This window comes from Staurois parvus, unplaced genomic scaffold, assembly GCF_062004578.1.
Source record: "Staurois parvus isolate SC_StPar_1 unplaced genomic scaffold, SC_StPar_1.0 ptg000165l, whole genome shotgun sequence".
NCBI lineage: Eukaryota > Metazoa > Chordata > Amphibia > Anura > Ranidae > Staurois > Staurois parvus.
In genome coordinates this window covers 2,391,570-2,413,041 of record NW_028317961.1, presented here as the reverse complement: position 1 = coordinate 2,413,041, position 21,472 = coordinate 2,391,570, and the positions used below count along the sequence as shown (strand labels likewise).

Genomic DNA, 21,472 nt, shown 5'->3' with positions numbered 1-21,472 from the left:
TGAAACATATCATGTCTTATTTACCTTCCGACCTTCAAACTGTTGTGGCAGTTTCCAATAAAATGGTTCTGAATGTAAGTCTTGCTTTACTTGATCAATAAATGCTATGATTTCTGGATGTTGGAAAAATACCCCTTTTGTGGTTCGATGCTGCAGGGTAAAGTCTGTTAGTTCGAGTACTGTCTGATCAGGTTTCAGTGACAGCTAGAAAACCAATAACAGAAACAATGTTTTTTTAAAAAAACAAAACTCAGAAAGAAAAGCATAAATGTTTTACAACTTCATGTTAGAACAAATATTCATGTTTAGGATTCAGTGCAGTACAGAATAGTTTGTCAAAGCATCCTTCACTGAAACCAAATCTTTTTTTTTTTTTTTCTTTTAATGTGATTGCCTCTTGTTATGTGTACAAATACTGGTATTTACCAGTATTTACGCTGCTCTGTATTAACCTCCTTAGGACTGGCCATTGTAATTAAACAGCTGGTCTGCGCCCTTTATTGTGGGTGGATGTATCCACACTTCTTTGTTTTTTACAGCCCTGAAACATTGCATTCTTCTGCTGTGATGTGATCATCTTGAATAAAATATGTAGACATTTTTTGAAGATCCCTGGTGTGCTGGCAATATTTATGATCTAGCAGTTCAGGGCAGACCCACTGCAAGGGTATTTATTTTTTTTAATTGCAGAATTCAGCTTTAAGATAGGCTCAGACAAATTGGTAGCATCTTTTACAGCATTCGGTTTGCAGAAACTCATATGCAATGGAATTTTATTTTCTAAAAAGGATCCTTTAAATTAAGGTTTTATGTGCATTTGTCAGACTATCACTTGAGGCACTGTAATTAAAAACAATTTTGGACAGTGGCATTTGTGTGCAATATACACATCAGGTAGAATCATGTTCTGTTTAACCATTCTCCTTTAAAGTATTACTAAACCCACAACAGTAAAATCAGTCTGTATATGCAGTAAAGCATGCTTGTTATACTCACCGTGGAACCTAATACTCTGCATTGTGTAAAACACAGTTTGATCCTGACTCTACACGATATGTCTCATCAGGAGATAAGAGGGGGACACTGGAAGAAGGGGAGCATCAGTGGAGTCACTTTGCTAGAGAGGTTTTCTTTCCTTGGGAGAATGCATGTGATCAGCAAAGGGTCAATCAGCACTGTCCAGACAGAGGTCAGGGGTTCTGCATCCTCTTAGAGCAAAATGAAAACTCCTCCTACACGCTTTAACCCGCGCTCTGCTGGACACTGATAGAAGTCAAAATACTACTCTAACTGGTGATGATAAAAAGTATTTAGCAGTTTAAATTTACTAAAATAATTGCACTTCCATGTTCTGTGTACTGTGGAAGACCAAATACAGTTAATTCAGGGTCCTGGGTTTAGTAACACTTTAAACCACTGTTTGCTGTGTCACGGCATTAAGTTTCAGTGACCCAATCTACCCCAGTCTTTTATAATTCTTTCAACATCCCTGTCTAGTGCTATTCACAGTCAGCGCAAGGAGATCAGCAGAGGCAGATAACACGCAGCAAAAAAGTCCAAAAATGTAAATGCGTCTTCCTTGTATATGTACAACGCAACTGGCAAACTCAGAGCTGTGCAGTGATGCTGAGACCAGCACGGTGGCTGAAGAAGACGATCGTGAGTCCACTGACTCATGCATAATAAACAAAGGGGGAACCGTTTGGCATTTTCCCCCTGGGCACTGGTTGACCTTGTCCCAGCACTGGTTGGCACTCATACAAGCCCCTGCTCCTGCTGTCATTAGGCAGCAGAGAACATTGACTAAATGAACAGAACTGATTGCAGTGACTCTAACCATGTGATCACAGAAATCACAAGTGTAAACAATCTAGTACTGTTTACAATAGTGTTGTAAGGGACCACCAGGCGGTTACACTAGCACTCCACTAGCCAGACGTCCCCAGCGCACGGTATCTAAGCCCCAGGGTACGTGTTCACCAGAGCCCCTGATGGTGGGGATGGACTTGAAGTACCCCGAGACCAGGTCGTGGCTACTGAGCACGCCTGTCAGTGGTAGCGGTATTCGCCAGGGGCTCCCGCAGGGAAGAGCCTGATGTGAGGAGGTCGGGTGATCCCGTCGGGGTGGATGGATGGCTGAGCAAGTGCAGGGTCAAACGGGCCGGGTCGGTAACAGTGGGGACGGAGCAGTACAAGGCAGCGGGCAGAGAGTAGTCGGGTCACACGCCAGGTCAGCAACAGAAGGTCAGATCCAAACGGGGGCATACAGGAGAGAGGTCAGGCAAAGAAAGGGTCTGGGCAGGAGAAGGCAACAAGGTCAGGTACAATCCGGGTCAGTAACTTACTTAGAACAGGTTCGCAGATACAGGATACAAGGAAAGACCAGAAGGCACTGAATGACAGCTCAGGGCCATTTAAATATCCCGCCCTGCGCTGACATTGGTGCCACGCGCGCGCCCGCGGTCCCTACTGCGCATGCGCGAACTCCCTCGCTGCGGACGGCCAGGTCTCGGTGCCCGCATTCTGACACAGGGCAGTGCACTGCGCCTGCGCCGAGCCCATCGCGGCGGGGATTCCTGACAAGTGTGTTCCCCTTACGCTCACAATGGAGGAAATAAGGATTTAATGAGTACATTCAATAGCTCCTTCTGGCTATCACAGAGAAGACTGCAATTGCAGTTGGAGAGGTTAAAGAGCCACTAACCACCCATGTTGTGGAATTGTTTTTTTGTGGCATTGTTTTAAAGTGCTGCTGATGAACATTATGGCATGTGGAGATTTTAAAATGCCACTGACTACCAATACTTGAAGGATTGAATGAGGGTGTTTAAAGTGTTTTAGGTATATCTATGACATCTTGACACTGCTGTTCTATAGCCTAATAGCTGTATACTTACAGTGTGATACCTTCTAAGGCACTGCTGCCTCTGACTGCTAATCTAAATGAGATATGGACTGAGATTCAGTAATGTCACCACTATGCCACTTGCTTTTCTTCTAAGGATCCACTAGAGAGGAAGCTGTATTTGAGGGCTTGCAGTATATGGATCTTCCTGCTGCTGTTTCATTCATTCTGTGGATCTGTATTTTCTACACCTCAGCTGTTGCTTCTTGAATATTATCCACCCAGTCTTAGGATCATCAGTCATCAGGAAGGCCATCTTTGACATGAAGAAGTAAAGCCCTGCTCCTCTACCAAAGGTGGTTGCTTCCACACAGAGACAAATTGTAGAACAAGGTATGAAAAGTCAGTAATAGGGAAAAGATGAGCTGCAGGGAGCCTTCTGACAATATTGGTGACAAGGTACTTTGCCTTCGGCCTGAAATTTTTAGCACAATTTTTACTGTACAGGTTTTCTATGTGATAGTAAGGCTCCCAAGGCAAAATATACAGCTATTATCATAATTATAAGAACCATCTTACAGTGGGAACAAATAGCATTTAAACAACTGTAGGGGCTAGAAGGTCTACTGCATAATTATCAAGGGAAGTAAAAATCAACTTTTTCTATACACGGGCAAGCATTTTAACTATTGAACGTCTTAGTACCTACTGTTTAAAACAAACTCAATTTTATAAACTGGGGTGAGGGAGAACATTGAATCATCTCCACTGAGTGGGCCTATTGTAACATATAGAAACTCTATATGCATAATGGATAAAACCATACAGTACAGTGGGGCAAAAAAGTATTTAGTCAGCCACCAATTGTGCAAGTTCTCCCACTTAAAAAGATGAGAGAGGCCTGTAATTGGCATCATAGGTAGACCTCAACTATGAGAGACAAAATGAGAAAAAAAATCCAGACAATCACATTGGCTGATTTGGAAAGAATTTATTTGCAAATTATGGTGGAAAATAAGTATTTGGTCAATATCAAAATGCTTTGTTATATATTCTTTGTTGGCAATGACAGAGGTCAAATGTTTCCTGTAAGTCTTCACAAGGTTGGCACACACTGTTGCTGGTATGTTGGCCCATTCCTCCATGCAGATCTCCTCTAGAGCAGTGATGTTTTGGGGCTGTCGCTGGGCAACACGGACTTTCAACTCCCTCCAAAGGTTTTCTATGGGGTTGAGATCTGGAGACTGGCTAGGCCACTCCAGGACCTTGAAATGCTTCTTACGAAGCCACTCCTTTGTTGCCCGGGTGGTATGTTTGGGATCATTGTCATGTTGGAAGACCCAGCCATGTTTCATCTTCAATGCTCTTGCTGATGGAAGGAGGTTTGCACTCAAAATCTCACAATACATGGCCCCATTCATTCTGTCCTGTACATTGATCAGTCATCCTGGTCCCTTTGCGGAGAAACAGCCCCAAAGCATGATGTTGCCACGCCCATGCTTCACAGTAGGTATGGTGTTCTTTGGATGCAACTCAGCATTCTCTCTCCTACAAACACGACGAGTTGTGTTTCTTCCAAACAGTTCTATTTTGGTTTCATATGACCATATGACATTCTCCCAATCCTCTTCTGAATCATCCAAATGCTCTCTAGCAAACTTCAGATGGGCCCGGACATGTACTGGCTTAAGCAGGGGGACACGTCTGGCACTGCAGGATCTGAGTCCCTGGCGGCGTAGTGTGTTACCGATGGTAGCCTTTGTTACATTGGTCCCTGCTCTCTGCAGGTCATTCACTAGGTCCCCCCGTGTGGTCCTGGGATTTTTGCTCACCGTTCTTGTGATCATTTTGACCCCACGGGGTGAGACCTTGCGTGGAGCCCCAGATCGAGGGAGATTATCAGTGGTCTTGTATGTCTTCCATTTTCTAATTATTGCTCCCACAGTTGATTTGTTCACACCAAGCTGCTTGCCTATTGCAGATTCAGTCTTCCCAGCCTGGTGCAGGTCTTCAATTTTGTTTCTGGTGTCCTTCGACAGCTCTTTGGTCTCCACCATAGTGGAGATTGGAGTGTGACTGTTTGAGGTTGTGGACAGGTGTCTTTTCTACTGATAACAAGTTCAAACAGGTGCCATTGATAAAGGTAATGAGTGCAGGACAGAGGAGCCTCTTAAAGAAGAAGGTACAGGTCTGTGAGAGCCGGAAATCTTGCTTGTTTGTAGGTGACCAAATACTTATTTTCCACCATAATTTGCAAATAAATTCTTTCCAAATCAGCCAATGTGATTGTCTGGATTTTTTTCTCATTTTGTCTCTCATAGTTGAGGTCTACCTATGATGCCAATTACAGGCCTCTCTCATCTTTGTAAGTGGGAGAACTTGCACAATTGTTGGCTGACTAAATACTTTTTTGCCCCACTGTATATGCCATCTTAGTTCACCTGTAAGAGGTAATGTATCTTCATGCTGAAGGTGGTGATGGTAAACTGTAGCAGTATAAATTTTGTTTGGTGATGCAGATTATGACTCAGGCTGTATTTAATAGTTACATTTTTAGTATCTTTTCCTTTAAATAGTGTTATTGAACAAACCAGAATGTTACTTGTTAGACAGACCAAAGTAAGTAATCAGAACAGTATATTGAATGTCTTGGCATGTATTAGCTGCTTCAGCATGTTTTACTAAAATACACCAGCAGGAATCCACATTATGGTATTATATGGCTCAACAGTTTCCTACTCACCCACATTCGGATTAGTCCATCTGCTTCTGTACACCGGGTAGTGAGGCCAAAGCAGTAGCAGCTGCTGCAACCAAGTGGATTCCCTACATGAAGTCCAAAAGTGCTGGGTTTGCATCTGTCACAGTGGACCCCTTCCACATTTATCTGCAAAAGAGACACTTCACAGGCTAAGTAGAACAAAATGATGTCTCTTGCTTAGCAAACAAGCTAATTGCAATGTTTCTAAAAAAAAAAATCAAATATGTAAGAGAATATTACAGGGCTGAAGTGTGGCTTTTCATAATTAGTTTCTACATTACAGATGTCAGTACATTAATGACCATTACAAAGATCCCTAAAGGCAGGGAGTAATTAGGAACTCATCCAAATAAGTGGTCATTCTGTTTAGAAGCCAAAGCACATAGCTAACAAAGCAATGATATAGTATTTACCATTTAACTGTAATGTGGATTTTATGTCTCTATGTCTACTTAAAAAGTCTGTAACTGTAAACAGAAAACTGTGCTATATATGTGTAGCTGGTAAGGCAGGGCACTAGAAAAGGAGATATGGCGGAAAAAAATAAGCTGCTTTAAATTTATCAGGCTTATTAATTATGGAATAATTACCAATGATAATGTGCAAAGTTCAAAACTTAGTCAGGGAACCAGAGTTCACTTTTATTCACTCTTCAATCTAAACTAAATTGTAGGATGATTGCTTCTGAATACTGTTGCACTGCGTGTCGTAATTAAAAAGGGCATTCCGTAGGTTTATCACATTACATAAGGGTACATAATGGACATAAAAGTAATTCCACTTTTGTTGAGAAAAAAAACAATCCCCGCTTGGTGATCAATGTACATTTCAGGGATTTTAACAAACTTTGTTGCAGAGTGCTACCCGTTTGTGCTCTGAAAAAGGCTATTTGGTGTGTGCAATGTGAATTTGAACGAGAGCTTCTTCATTGTTACTCAGCTGATGCTGTGTTCTATAGAGGATATTGCAGAATCTTAATGAGGAGTTCCAGCTGAAGAAAAAAAAAAAAAGTCAGCAGGTACAAAAACTGTAGCTGCTGACTTTTAAAATACAGACATTACCTGTCCCTCGGTCCAGCGGTGTCCCTCTCTCCCTGGCATCTTCAGTGTGGGCACCCGGCTGTGACAGCTTGTGGCTTCACAGCCAGGTGCCCGTTGCGCTTTGTGAATGGCCCCGTAGTCTTCTGGGACCTGTCACACATCCCAGAAGACTATGGGGAGAGAGGGGGGAGGACAACTTCCACTTCCGATTGCTTAGGCGATTGCAGTGGAAGTGGGAGTAGGTACCTGTCAAATTCGGGTACCCGCCCCCCCCCCCCACTCCCCAAAGGTGCCAATCCTTAATGGGGAGTGGGGGAAAAAGGCTTAAAGCGGAACTTCCCCTTTTGAGTGGAGCTCCACTTTAATCCATTAAGAAGTGAATAACCCTTTGGGAGAACCTGACCAAAAATGAAATTTTTGTTACAGATGTCTAATCTTGTATCTTTTGCAGATGTCTGGGAAAATTGCTGAGCCAATCATACAAGCACAAATCAAATTTCTTGGTGTGTTCCGTGTACCAATGGTGTACGGAACACCTCCAGGTTGCCATATTGCCCGTATGGCTTGTGTAGCAATATTATTTTATTTACTTGATATTTTTTCCCACAAAAGTGAAGTTACCCTTTGTTATCACCTCCTCCAATTTCTGCTATAATACAACATTTACAGATAGCCCACATATGGCATTCCATTGGCCTTTTTTAAAAAAATCAAAATACCTCTTCTACTCTATACAGATAAATCACTAAGCAATGTAGGATCACTTCACAATCTAATGTAGCCTCTCTGTCAGAGTGCTCTATGTATGCTTCCCATAATGGGATACTAGACAAAATTCATAGCTGGACAAAGCTCACATCAAGGAAAACAAAACATATGCTGTACACACTGACACATTTCCCATTTTTTGCCAGAAGCCAGAAATGCAACTCCAAAGTCCTGTCATGGGCTGACAACACACAGGAGTAGGGGTACTAAAACTGGTGCACTCAGAATCTGCTGCAGCTGTGCATAGCAGCCAATCAGCTTCTAACTTCAGCTTGTTTAATTAAGCTTTGACAATAAAACCTGGAAACTGATTGGTTTCTATGCAGGGCTGCACCACATTCTCCAGGTTTAGTAAATAACCCCCACAGTGTTTTTGTGGACTGAGTGCTGTCAGTCCTGCCCCGTTTTCTCATACCAAACTATTCATCTACTCCCCTTTCTCCACAACATAAAGTCTAATAATTCTATATTCCCGAGATAGGAATCTAGATAATTACTATTCAATATAGAACTTACAATACAAAAAGTGAGCACTGGTCAAAGGAGAGTTTTAAACTTTCAGTAAAAAAAAGTGGAAAACTCCCATTTACATTGAGTCATGGCCAGCTGAAGCTCAGTTATATACATGTCAGCTTTTACTGGACATCTATTAAAGCTTTGTGGTAACTTTGACCTCTATCTGTAGAAAGCTGACAAGCGTTGAGTGCTCTAGGCTATTGCAAATTAATTAGTTGAAAGCTGAGAATCTGACAGAGCGACAGAGGGTTGCTTAACATGACTCAGGAGCAGGAGTGGTATATAGTTTTCCACTTAATGTGGAAACCCCTTTGACCTACAACAACCATATAGTTAATATTCTGCAAATTTGAAATAAAAGTTGTAAGAGACAAAACTCAATGCATATCTCAGATTAGTACTAAAAGTGTTGAAAATATTGCTTTCAATGAAATATTAACCAACTAAAACTTTTATTATTTCACATTTCTGTATTCATTATAGTTTCTTGATCATGAAATTATTTTTTATTATTATTATTATTATTATTATTATTATTATTTTTACTGCTGTTGTTATCATCACTATTAATATTATTTATATCACAGCACTTTACTTATCACATTATGGGCTCCAGGAATGTTGAATGCACACACTACTCTAAGAGCTTAGTACACGTTTCATAGGATTTGCTATGAATTTAAAATCTAAGTTGATGCTGCTAGAAATTGAAGGGCATTTGAACATTCAGTGGAACCACATGAACAGCACTGATGCTGTGTGATTTCCATTTAACATCATGCAGAGTATAGGCAACTGCCTTATCACAATGCTGCAGACAGCGATGAGATGGAATCTCCTAAGTCTTTATGACACTCTACTTCAAATCTACCAGATTCCTCTGTTCATTGTTATCCATATACATGTTTTCTCTTATACTACAGCCTTTATCTTTTAACAACAGTATGTCTTGTGAGTCAGAAATGCACAGTAAACTGTTATAAAATAAATATTGTTGATTCTTTAGGTTGTGCAGCATTTCAGACAGGACATAGCTTATTTTTGAAGCTGATAACAGTAATGCTTTGACAATCAGGTATACATAAGGGAAAAAGATTTCAAACCAATGCCTAGTTTCTTCAAAGCAGGCTTCTATTATTTATTTCAGTGAAATACTTGGATACTTTAAATATATTAGAATAGTGTTAAACGACAAAGAAATATGTGACTTGTAGAATCCACTGTGTGCAAAGCGGAACTTAAATACATTTGTACTTTTATCATGATAAAATTATATTTACATTGTGTGGCTTGTTCAAGATCATCCCAAGGCAATACACAAAATCAGCTGACTGTTGTTGCTGTGCAGAAAACTGAAAAGCAAGTGTGCTAAAACCATTCAGTTTCTCAGCATCTAAACTTTTGCAGCTACAGGGTTTTGACAAAAAAATGGAAACACTACATGATTTGCAGGTGTGAAAGTGACAACATATTTTGCATTGAAAGTGGAAGTGATGTAACCTTCTTTTGCTTTCGCTGTATGATGAGACACCTAGCTAACAGGTGGGAAGCCTCACTTTTGTCATTCACTGTGTGCCCTGCTAGTTATATGGAGTCATGTCAGAGCTTACTGAACATCAAAAAGGGCAAATTGTTGGTGTCTGCTTAGCTGGTGCCTCTGTGACTAAAGTTGCCAATTTATTTGCTGTGTCATGAGTTACAGTATCAAAGATTATGACGGCATATACAGTTTCTGGGAAAACGTCATCAGATGAGCATAAGCGCGGTCAACATCGTCAACTGACCGAAAGAGACAAAAGGACATTGTGCAGGATTGTTACTGGGAATAAGAAAACAACTGCTGCAAAAGTGACTGCAGAGCTCAATCTCAGTCCCATGTTTCACTTTCCAGCCAGGAGATATTCTAAACTGTTCCCCTTCCTTAACCCTCTATTGCTTTATAATAAATAGTTCAATGCACATCACTTTATGTATATCATCATGCAATCAAGCAGTTAATAAATGGTTCTTACTAAATAAATTATGTTTTACTAGACAGTGAGAAAGTGGAATGTTTAAAAGTCTGTACATGAAGGGTTGTTCAAGTTTGTCACCAGAGTGTGCTATGTTACCAGCAGGGGCAGACTGACCATTTGGAAACTCGGGCACTGCCCGGGGTCAGTAGGGGGCCCCATGAAATGCCCCTGGTACCTTTTTCATAGGCTTTTTTGAGTTTGGGCAAGGACACAGGGGCCCCATGATTCTCTATTGCCTGGGGCCCCATGAGTTGTCAGTCAGCCACTGGTTACCAGAAAGTATTACTTTGATTTGTGAGAGTGCCAGAGCTGGACGTTAGCAGAGAAAATGATGCTGCACGTTAGTAGAAACTTCCATAAGAGCTGGACATAACCATAAAAGGTCATGGGAACTACACATTATCGGTGCCACAAGCATTGCATCCTTATCCATTTCTATAGTGTTTGTGCCTTCTGGTTGTTACCAAATCTGGCCCTGAGCCTGATGACTCTGCCTTATGCTGTCATGTAACCTGTGACTCTAGTTTTTAGCTTTTGCTTCTTCTATGTATTCATTATAACCTGTCTGGAATTCATCTGCTCTTAACTTGTTCTGACTGTTTGAACTTGAGTCCAATCAGCCTCTATGCCTCTACTCATTTTTTGCTCTTGTGTGTTTCTTTTCTCAGACTCCTTCAGGATTTCATCAACCATGCTTACACACTTCCATACCTAATTCAGTTCCTAGCTGTCAGCTGTCAAACATTTTCCTTGAATACGTTGCACTAGCTCCCAAATGAAATTACCTTACTGATTTAAAACTGAGTAAGGTAAATGTTCCATTTTTGCCACATGGTATATATTTTTAGGAAAAAAAAGATACAGAGAAATTAATGTATACCTTTCTTATATAGGATGCATAACAAACGGTCACAATCTAACACTTTAACTTCCAGGGCACATTTTAAATCCACAATCCATTTGTCAAACATTGTAGATACATTGTATGCATTATTGAAATCTTTACAATGCATCTACAAAGATTTTAATACTATTTTTTTTATTAGGTAAGATGACAGAGTTGATCACACAGAAATAGCACTGGGCATTACAAAAAAAAAAAAACACACCCTGCATTGACAACACATTCCACATATTTTTCATACTGTATGTGTCAAGAAACATAATAAAAAGAAGTCATTTTTGGAATTGTTGTAATGCAATCAGAAGAATAAAGAACGCACAAAGGAACTACAGTAAAGTACATTTACGCTAAGGGATGGGTAGTTTTTGAGATTTCAGATTGAAAGCAAATTTGGTTATTTCTGTGTATGTGTTTAAAATATAAAGATAAACATAAGCTACTGATATTTAGTATTTTTGGACATTTTGAGTGAATATATTAATGAAAAATAATTTGGCTTTCCATGTTTCTTCCAGCTTGTGAAAGTTAATATAAAGCTAAATTGCTAAATTTTGCTTTGGTTCATTTCTTGTTCCTTTTTTGTCACACATAATGACAAGAAAGAGGTGCCAGCGGAAGTGAAAACAGCATCCAATGTGACCCAAATGTGAAGTGCACCAGCTGATGGGAACAGAGGAGGGGATTTTTGTAACGTATGCAGGGCGCATGGAGAATAGTACCTACTGTCAATATTTTACTTCAAAATCGTATGCCCAGCCAAAACTTTGTTTTTCAATTTTGCATAAAGTGAGCAAGAGCTACAACCCCTTTGGGATTTTTACTGTTACCCATGGGCAGTAGTGTAATTTATTTCCTTTCGTGTCTATTTTTGTTATTTTATCTTTGTCTGTGTTGATGTTGTAGATTGATGCTCATTAAATCCTGCCCTGGACTAATACTAATACGGTATATTGGACTGGTGGTTCTGAGTGGAGATATGACACCACTTCAGACATCATTTTATGACACAAGCAATGACACATGCTGGGCATTATATAGCTACTTGCTCCTCATTTAGCCCTGTGATTACAGCATCTGGCAAATGATATTCTTTGAGCACCGACTTCCTTTGTGGTCATGTCACCAAGGGGATTATTTACTAAAGCTGGAGAGTGCAAAATCAGACTGACTTCTGCAAAGAAACCAATCAGCTTCCAGGTCTTATTGCCAAAGCTTAATTGAACAAGCTGAACTTAGAAACTGCTTGGTTTCTATGCAGAAGTCAGCCTGATTTTGTACTCTCCAGCTTTAGTAAATAAACCCACAAATGTCAAAAGTCATAAAGGAAGCTGATGCTGGATGTCCCTTTAAATCTACATGCCCAGAGACTTACATGGAACTTCTGCTCAGGTCTGCCTAAAAAGCTGACAAACAAGTCTTAATGAAAAACCCATGTGAAAGGACTCTTAGAACTCTAAAGTGGCTAAAAGCTATGAAAATATGAAACAAGTGACATCTTGACAAAAAGTTATATTGTTCTACTAGAAAAGTCACAGGAACACAGATGTAAGAATTACATGATGAATAATCTATTTAAGAAACATCTCTAGCAGTTTAACTACATCTTCTTGTAAAAATTACTATTAATGTTCAGTTAGTCATACTTCATAGGTCATACTGTTCCCAGTTAAGAGTCTTGTTTTATTTAGCTGCAGTATGAAATGTAAGCCAATTTCTAAATTTGTAGTCAGTTTATTGTCAAAGTTGAAACTTTACAGAATAAAATGTGGTATTAATGCGAAACGAAATAAAATAATAATCCCTAACAAACCTAATGAGGTTTCATGACAACAGATAAAAGTGCATCTAAAGACTTGTTTATACGTCTTGGACAGGTTGGACACCTGGACATTAAGTAAGGGAAAGTCCAAACTTAACCCTTCCCTACTATATTCAAACTTCTAGAAAAAAAAATAGAGATTTAGTTATACTAGAATTCTTGATTAATTTCATGTTGACAATAAAAATGTATTTTCAAAACTGATAACTTTCCCGTACCTAACCTATATAACATAGTTGTATTTATGTTTTAAATATAGTTTTCTAGCTGTAAATGTGCAATCAAATGATAAAGTTTACTGACTGAGTAAAACATTCAGGCTTTTGAGAAAGCTCATATCTGCTCTGAAGACATTGTGAGGAAGAATAGACCTGAAATTTCTTCAAAGCTTGCGATTTACATTTACTGAGACTGTAAAAGGTATAATACTGTACAACACAACATTTTCTGGCTCTTCTAGTGACTAACAGGCCACAACATTCTGATATTTGATACAGCGCTGAGCAAACTATTGGCGCTTTATAAATACTGTATAATAATAATAATAATATTTGTATACCTAAAAAGGCCTATACAAGAAGAAATATCCAAAACACATGTTCCCCTAAAACAGGGGTCTTCAAACTTTTCAAAGGGCCAGTATACTGTCCTTCAGACTTTAGGAGGGCCGAATTAGGGCCAGTGAGGATAGAAAATATCCTGGCCCCAACATCAGTGAGAATAAACATGGCCTCAGGGTTGTTGGTCAGTAGGAGGAGTGCTCCACCATTGGTATTAGTGGGAAGAATAGTACGCCATCATTGGTTTCATGGGAAGAAGTACTGCCCCATTGTTTGTCTCAGTGGGAGGAATAGTGCCCCAAGGGCCAGATAAAGGGTAGCAAAGGGTCACATCCAGCCCTCAGGCCACAGTTTGGAGATCCCTGCTCTAAAAGATGAAAAGATGATTGCCTTTCCTGTGTATCTATGCAGGCATACAGTATATTTGAATTAGCAATAATAAATTGTTAAGGTTTAAAACTGTCATAAACCCAGTTTTACGTTTTTTTCATATTTAATTATTTTTGGGTAAAAGGGATGGAAATGCTCAGGAGTTTATTATATGTTTTTTTTCTTGTTTATAAATTAAGGTAAAATGTTGAAATGGCTTTCACAGGACTGATGCATACAACTATCTCAATGGTCTATCATATATTTCTTTCTAATATTCTTAGAAGTACCTGATGTTTTCAGCTATGTTTTCTCTATCCATGACATAAGAAACCCATAACTATCTAGCTATGTTGCAAGTCTGTTACTAGGAACACAGGCTAAGATGGGCCGTTCTAATTATATTTCTTACCGCAGCATATAATGAAAATTATTTTGTATTAGATATCGCTGAAGCATCATCATACACCTCTCCTGTGACTAGATGGTACAGATTTTTTTGTGTTAAAAATCCAATTGAACTTTCTGTTTAAAGGATAAGTTCACCTTTTTGACAAAAATAATAAATGCACATTTTTGTGGGTAAAAAAAAATTTGCTTTTATTATTTTTGTCTACAGGAGCCTGTAAAGCATTGCACCAGTGATCAGTAGATCACTGATGCCATGCAGGTCTCCTGCAGACCTGTTAGAAATGTCTGCTTGCTGTACGGGACAATCGAGCAAGCAGATATACTGACAGGAAGCTTCAATTAACTACTACGGCACTCCACAGCACCGCAGAACTGTGAATGAGTGAGGTGGCCATGTTGGCAAAGCCCCGCATTGCTGCGCTGTTTTCAAATCTGACAGATTGCATGGGAAACTTTTCCCTGTACGATCTGTCAGGGGGGGGGGGGGGTGCCATGTGTATAAAAACCAAAGCTCTACAAAATCTTAAAATTTGTTTTCTTAAAAATAGAAGCCACAGCCTGTAGAGTAGAAAAGCTTATGTCCTGCCACCATGCTGCAGAAAACACCCTTGCTCTCTATGGGGAAGCCCCTATATGTTCCCTGGTGATTAAGAGCCAGTACTCTTCAATAAGCAGAAACCATGACATTTTCTGATTACAGAACTATAGGTCTGACTTGGTAGATCTACAGAGATTGCTTCCCTCACAGACAAAAAACAGTCCAACTCTGCAGCTGCTGTCAGGGGACAGGTTGTTTCTACTCAGTCTTTTGTATTCTCATAGTGTATCTGAGAACATAAATGTAATAGTTTGCAGCTTATCAGTCCTTAGATATAATGGCTATATTACGTTTTTTAAAAATATTTTTTCATCTGGTTATCTGGGCAATAAAATGCTTCTTGTTATAGAGTAACAACACACACTCACTGTATTGTATCTATGGAGGAGTAGCACTTTCACCCAGGTACTGCAGCAACGTTGTTCAAAGCATCGGTCCTCCTCATCCACTACACATCTGTACTAGTCTAAGAGGCTGGTCAGCAGCTCTGAGGAAAGGGACTTGTCCCCGAAGCGCGTCAGAAATTTGACTTCACTGACAGTTGAAACACCTTGCTTGCTGTTGTGGCCATCTTCTTAATGAAAAAGATTTTATACATGCTTTGTCTGTGAGTATGTTTTTGTCTTTTATACCTTTGAATAAACCTTGGATAATGCACTAGGTGTGTGTGCGCCACCTGTTTATTCTTTAGCACTTTCACCCAAGGCTGCTTTACTGACTAGGATTACAAATACCTCCCCTTCTTATTTCCATGATGTAGAAGGGAGGTGTTCTGTTATTTAGAAAAGACTAATAAAATTGTTTGAAATATATCACAAAATGTACTTAGCCTTTGAAAAAGAGAAATACAGCCTCCATATCTAAGGACTGGTAAGCTGCAATACATTACATTGTTAATGAGATTTTTAAGTAAAGGATTTTAGCAATTCACTGATGTCTAAAAGAACAAATTTTTTTCTAATGGTAAGATGTGAGAATCAGAATCCAGAGTACACTGTAAAGTTTCCTGCTAAAGGCCAAGATTATGAGGTGAATGTAGCACTACCCCCTTGGGTTGTTGAAATGTTGGGTCCCCCTATATTACTGCACAACCAGTCAATTAGCATTTTCCACACAGCTTTCATCCACAGACAGAAATCAGGCCTTGAGCATTGGTTTTGTTGTTTTATTGAGGGGATTAAACTGGGATAGGGTAAAGGGGTGTATAAGATGCCCAAGGGAACTGAAATCTGAGGACAACATCCTGAACTATTCACAGTGTCTTTTCTCTTACACACAGCCTCTATTGAACTGCTAGCCAGCAGCTCCAGTTGTACTACCCCAGACCTTAGATGAACTCCTCTTCAACCAACAATCTGAAGGTTTTCATCCTGAGCAGGGGATCTGGCACCTGTTCCCTTAAGTAAGGTGCACAGTCACAGGCTAACCTGGTTTCCCACCAGAGTGCTTCTTCCCCTATCCACCCAGGGGGTGTACAGCCTGTGAAAGGGCTGCTGCTACCAGGCCTATCAGCTGGGCTGCTCCTTCCTTGCCTCTTTCAGAGGACCAGTGAGTGATGAGGTTTCCAACTTTCCAGCTCCAAGCTCGCAGGCAGGCCCCATCCTTGCAGGCCTCCTGGCAGCCTCCAGCCTCACATCTTCCTGATTCTCACTCCTCTCCTGCCACCACACTCCAATTCCCTCCTACTGAGCAAGCTCTGTCACCTTTTAAGGAGTCCAGACCCTTGCCAAGCCTCCTGTTGGGGATTGACTCTGGTCCCTAATAAGTGCAGCCAACCACTCCTCAGATCCTCCCACTGCCGTCAAGGCCCTCCTCTGAAAGGATCAGAGCAAGCAGAAATTGCAGAGTGGCTGGCCTGCATAGTCTTAAAGCCCTGACCCAAATATGACCCCTCTGGCTATTGCACATGAGCTGCTATTCAGCTCCTGTCTAACCATTATGGATCTAGCTCTACCTAGTGTAACAAGGAGGGTGCAACAGTTATAAACTCACCAGTTTCTAAACTCAGTCCTTTGCCCTTTGCTTTCTATTTTGATTGGCTTGCTTTCTGGTATTATTTTTCTCTATTGTTTTTGCACTCTCTCTTCCTCATTTTGTCTTTTCCAGTTATTTTATTCTGTCCTATTTTTATTTCCAGTTTTCTGTCCCTTTTTCTGCTTATGTATTCCTCCTATGCTCCCTCCTTTACACCAGACACAATCAAAAAATGTAGTAAACAGGGGGTTATATCACTAGTCTGCCACTGCTGATAGTGTGACTTTACCCCACTGGCCAACAGGAAAGATTCTGTCTTAGAACTGCCTCTTGCTCCATGCTTATGGACTGCCAGCTCCACAGAAGGATCTAGTCTTTGTGTGCTACATAAGCCCCACACCATTCCCTCCCCTTAAACTATAGCCACCGAGAATAGTTAATGAGGTTACAGGCAAAACACTAGAAAGTATAAATGTTTCACCACATAGTTCATATTGACACCTGCATGCACTCACTAGAAAAAGAATATGGATATCTATGTGGTCTTAAATTTATGTTGCCATCTGCAACACACCCATTTCCATTTTTATGTTCCATTGGAACTGGAGGATGAATGTGTTTAAATGAACACTGGGGTTGCTATAGATGTATTAATACACCCCTTGTTATCAACTAAAATTTGATTGACCAATATTTGGAAAACATTGTGGTACTGACTGAATGTCCCTGAGGCATGCCTTATAAAAATTCAACATACTAATCTTAGTTTATTTTATCTATGTGCTGTATACTGTAAACTATTAACACTTCCCATTCATTTGGCAAATTGAACACTCTTTTTAAAAGTGAATGTAAATGAAAAGTGTGTTGATTTGAACTTGAGATGTACAAAATATGCATTAAATGATATTCTAGGAATATAACATTCCACATGTGCCATTGGTGGTTTTGTTACTAAGCCTCCTTAAAGCAAATCAGTGCCTTGCTCATGTAGAGCTAAACAACAGGTTTGTTTTAATGACCCCCTCCCCTGCAGCATGATTACCTTTCTTGTATTAACCCAGCCTTTCTCAACCAGGGTTGAGCCTTGAGGTTTTTTCAGGGGTGCCTTGGCAAAATGTCTAAAAATTGCCTAAAACTTGTATACAAGCCAGCGGATGGAACAAACTTACACAAAGCCACATGTTTTCATTGTGCACCATTATGAGCTTCTAGTCATTGGCTTCCTGACAACAAATGACATCATCAGTTGATAAGGAGGATGTCAGTTGCCTGCACAGCATCCTAGTTTGCCCCTCTCCGTCAGTGCTGGAGTCACATTAGCTCAGTGATGGAGAAAAACTGAGGGAGAAGAGAAACACTGGAATACTACTCAGTACCAGTGTGCAAAAATATATTTGCTTTGGAAGAATAAACCATCTCTAATGTTGGGTGTCCTATGTGTGTGGATGTTGCTACGTTATATAGAACTATTAGAATAGTTTTTCACATTTTAGAATGGGGTGCCCTTTTAAAATTATGGACAGTCTAGAGACATCCCATTTTAGAATGGGTTGCCTCAGGATTGTCCACAATTTTAAAGGGTGCCTCAGGACTGTCCATAATTTTGAAGGGTGCCTTGACTGAAAAAAGGTTGAGAAACACTGCATTAACCCACCAACCCACCTGGGAATAAAGAAAGGAATCCGCATATAAATTCTTAGTTACTTTAGTTGGACCTTTCAAACAACTAAGGACTGCCCAAAACCCCCCCACACACATTGTGATATAATTTGGGCCAGTTATCAATCACCAGTTAAAGTACATTTATAGAGAAAATTTTTCTTTTTTAGTTTTTTGTATAGAGAAGTGAAAACCTCACTTTAGCTGCCTTGTCTTGTTAGGAAGATTTTCCTTCACCTCCAGTCCCAGATAGGAAGTAAGGGGAGCTCACTTAGCTCGCTAGTTGTCATCAGAACAGTTGTCCCCTTTGTAAGATTACCCTCATTTATTTTCTTTTTGGTGACAACTTTAAAATTCTGATTTTCCATCACAATGGTCACAAAAACAAATAGAGGAATGACAGAAAAATACAAGACAGTAGGTGTTGTTATCCTTTACCCCATCATCAAAAACAAAAAAGGTTTTGGCATTCATACATTTTTCATGCACAAGCATTTTCTTAATCAACTTTTTTCTGGTTAAAGGATAAGTTCACCTTTCATAAGATGTTACATATTACACCCATATTCAGGGTGCACTATGTAACATGTTACGAATAGACCAGCCCCCGCTCCCCCACTTTGACAGCTAGCGGGGAATCTTCTCCTCCTGCTAGCTGTGAAAATTTAAAAAAAAATGCGGCCTTGCGGGCTCTGCCTGCCCAGACACATCACATAGCCCTCTGTGAATGAGAAAACTACAAGTCCTGACATCCTTAGCAGCTGCTGGCTTGTAGTTCTCAATGAGCATCCATGGCACTGAAAGCACTGTAGTAGTTCATTGATTCTTCCTGTCAGTATATCTGCTTGCCCATACATCTCGTACAGGCAAGCGGATATACTGACAGGTCTGCAAGAGAACTGCATGGCACCAGCAAACTGCTGATTCCTGGTGCAATGCTTTACAGGCAAAAAAATGAACATTTGTTTTACCTGCAAAAACATGTGCATTTATTATTTTTTGTCGAAAGGTGAACTTATCCTTTAAGTATTTTGTGGTGGTAAAAAAACCATCAGTGTTTGTTCAGTGATTGAAATAACCACCAAAAAATGTAAAAAAAGGCCCATTAGGAAACAATAAATGTAACGCTTTTTGTAATAAAAAGCCTTACTGGAGTTAATTTTCAGCAAATGTAAATGCAGAAAGCTCTCTATATGAAAACTAGTGTACTATAATTCATCTACCTGGCCAGTATCCAAATTATAGCTGTGTGGTTAAATGATTATTAGAAAGCATTTAACGTGTGAGTTTTCTTCTGGCAGCCCAGTAAGATCTGCATGCAAATCTTTCCTTTAGGTGCTGTAATGTACTTAACGGAAGGCATTCATCACTAAAATCCCTCATTGCTGTTTAATGATAATCATTTTACAGTAGAAACTCTGCTTATGAGCCAGAGATTCTTCTCTTTTTCTGTCTTCTTGTAGCCCACTCTTACATATACAGAGCAAACTCCAACAGGGGCATTGTGAAAGCTTTTTAGGCACAGTAGTATAAACCATTTATATGTACTAAAAGGCACAGTGAATACGTACTTTACTTGCATTTTATGTTGTAAAGCCAATTTAAACGTGTATAATTTCATGTCACCTGTTGCTCTTACCTTACAGCTGCATTGTCCAGTCTCTTCACATGAACATTTCTTTGTCTCTTGATCACAGCTCTCTGGTCTACTTCCCGCTGGCTCACAGTCACAGCTGATGCACTTTGGGTAATTCCTGTATCCCACTCTGCAGCTGGTACATTTGTCCCCAGAGAAGTTTGGTCCGCAGAAACAGCAACCGGTGTCTGGATTACATTGTGTACTTAGTGACCCTGGAACCCCACAATCACAAGCCTAAGAAAAAAAAAAAAAAACAGGCAGCCTTAAATGTATTTTTCTATATATTATACACAACAGCAACACATCCAACATAACAACTGCAAAAAGTAACATTACACCTCAGCTCCTAAATTTGTAATTTTGTTCAATAACTTAATCATAATTTGTCTTAAAATAAATATTACTTGGGGGGAACCAGGACCTAGACCAAGCGGATTAACTCTTTCAATCTCTTCTGTCTTCCTTTTTTTTTTGCTTATTTCTTTTTCATTTTACTCTTTTCCTCTTCACTTTCCTTTTCCATTTTTCTTTTTCTATAATGTTTGTCTGCATTCCAACTGGATACATAGTTAAAGATCATAGGTACACTATCTGGTGTCACAGGCTACATCACAGTACAATATACTGGCCATTGATTAGTGAAGCTATACACTCGAAGTTTGCAAAGTAAGGAAATCAAACAAAAGTTAGCAAAGTTTATTTTACTTGAAGAGGTTATACATTTAGAAGCATTGTACCTTTTTTATGGTCTAACTGGTGCATTTAATGTACATGTTCTGAAATATGCTGCTTATTGCATATTACTGTTTTCTTATTGACTTCTGATCCAAACATGTATCTGTACTTTTTATTGTGAAACAATTAAAAACATTGAAAAAAAAAACATTTTTCTTGCACAGAAGGTCCAGTTGAATTATAGTATGTGAGGATTTTGGGAACCTCTTTTAAAGCTTCAAAACTTTGATAGTAGAGTAAAACTCCAAACCTAAAATGGTCTTCTACCTTTTAGAACACTGCCCATATTGTATTGTTTCTCATTTGTAGGTGCATACAGTGAGGAACAGAAGTATTTGAACACCCTGCAATTTTGCAAGTTCTCCCACTTAGAAATCATGGAGGGGTCTGAAATTCACATTGTAGGTGCATTCCCACTCTGAGAGACAGAGTTTTTTTAAAAAATTCAGGAAATCACATTGTATGATTTTTAAAGAATTTATTTGTCTTGCACTGCTGAACATAAGTATTTGAACACCTAAGAAACAGCAAGAATTCTGGCTCTCAAAGACCTTTTACTGTGCCTTTAAAAAGTCCACCTATACTCCACTCATTAATCTAACTTAGTAGCACCTGTCTGAGCTCTTTAAAGACACCTGTCCACCCCACAATCAGTCAGATGCCAACTACTACCATGGGCAAGACCAAAAAGACACCAGAGACAAAATTGTGGACCTCCACAAGGCTGGAAAGGGCTACAGGGCAATTGCCAAGCATCTTGGTGAAAATAGATCAACTGTTGGAGCAATTGTTAGAAAATGGAAGAGGCTAAAGACGACTGTCAGTCTCCCTCGGACTGGGGCTCCATGCAAGATCT

At 39.7% G+C, this 21,472-nt stretch overlaps 1 protein-coding gene across 6 annotated transcripts in view; it reads right to left on the bottom strand.

The window, feature by feature from the left end:
• Positions 1-21,472, bottom strand: part of LAMA2 (laminin subunit alpha 2) — a 1,220,316-nt gene that overhangs the window by 402,163 nt on the left and 796,681 nt on the right. For all 6 annotated transcript variants that reach the window (XM_089676131.1, XM_089676133.1, XM_089676134.1 and 3 more), the window contains 3 exons: positions 19,882-20,115; positions 5,589-5,732; positions 25-204 (listed from right to left, as the gene is read on the bottom strand). In XM_089676131.1, the coding sequence (XP_089532257.1) occupies positions 25-204; positions 5,589-5,732; positions 19,882-20,115 (558 nt within the window). The remainder of the gene's footprint in view (positions 1-24; positions 205-5,588; positions 5,733-19,881; positions 20,116-21,472) is intronic.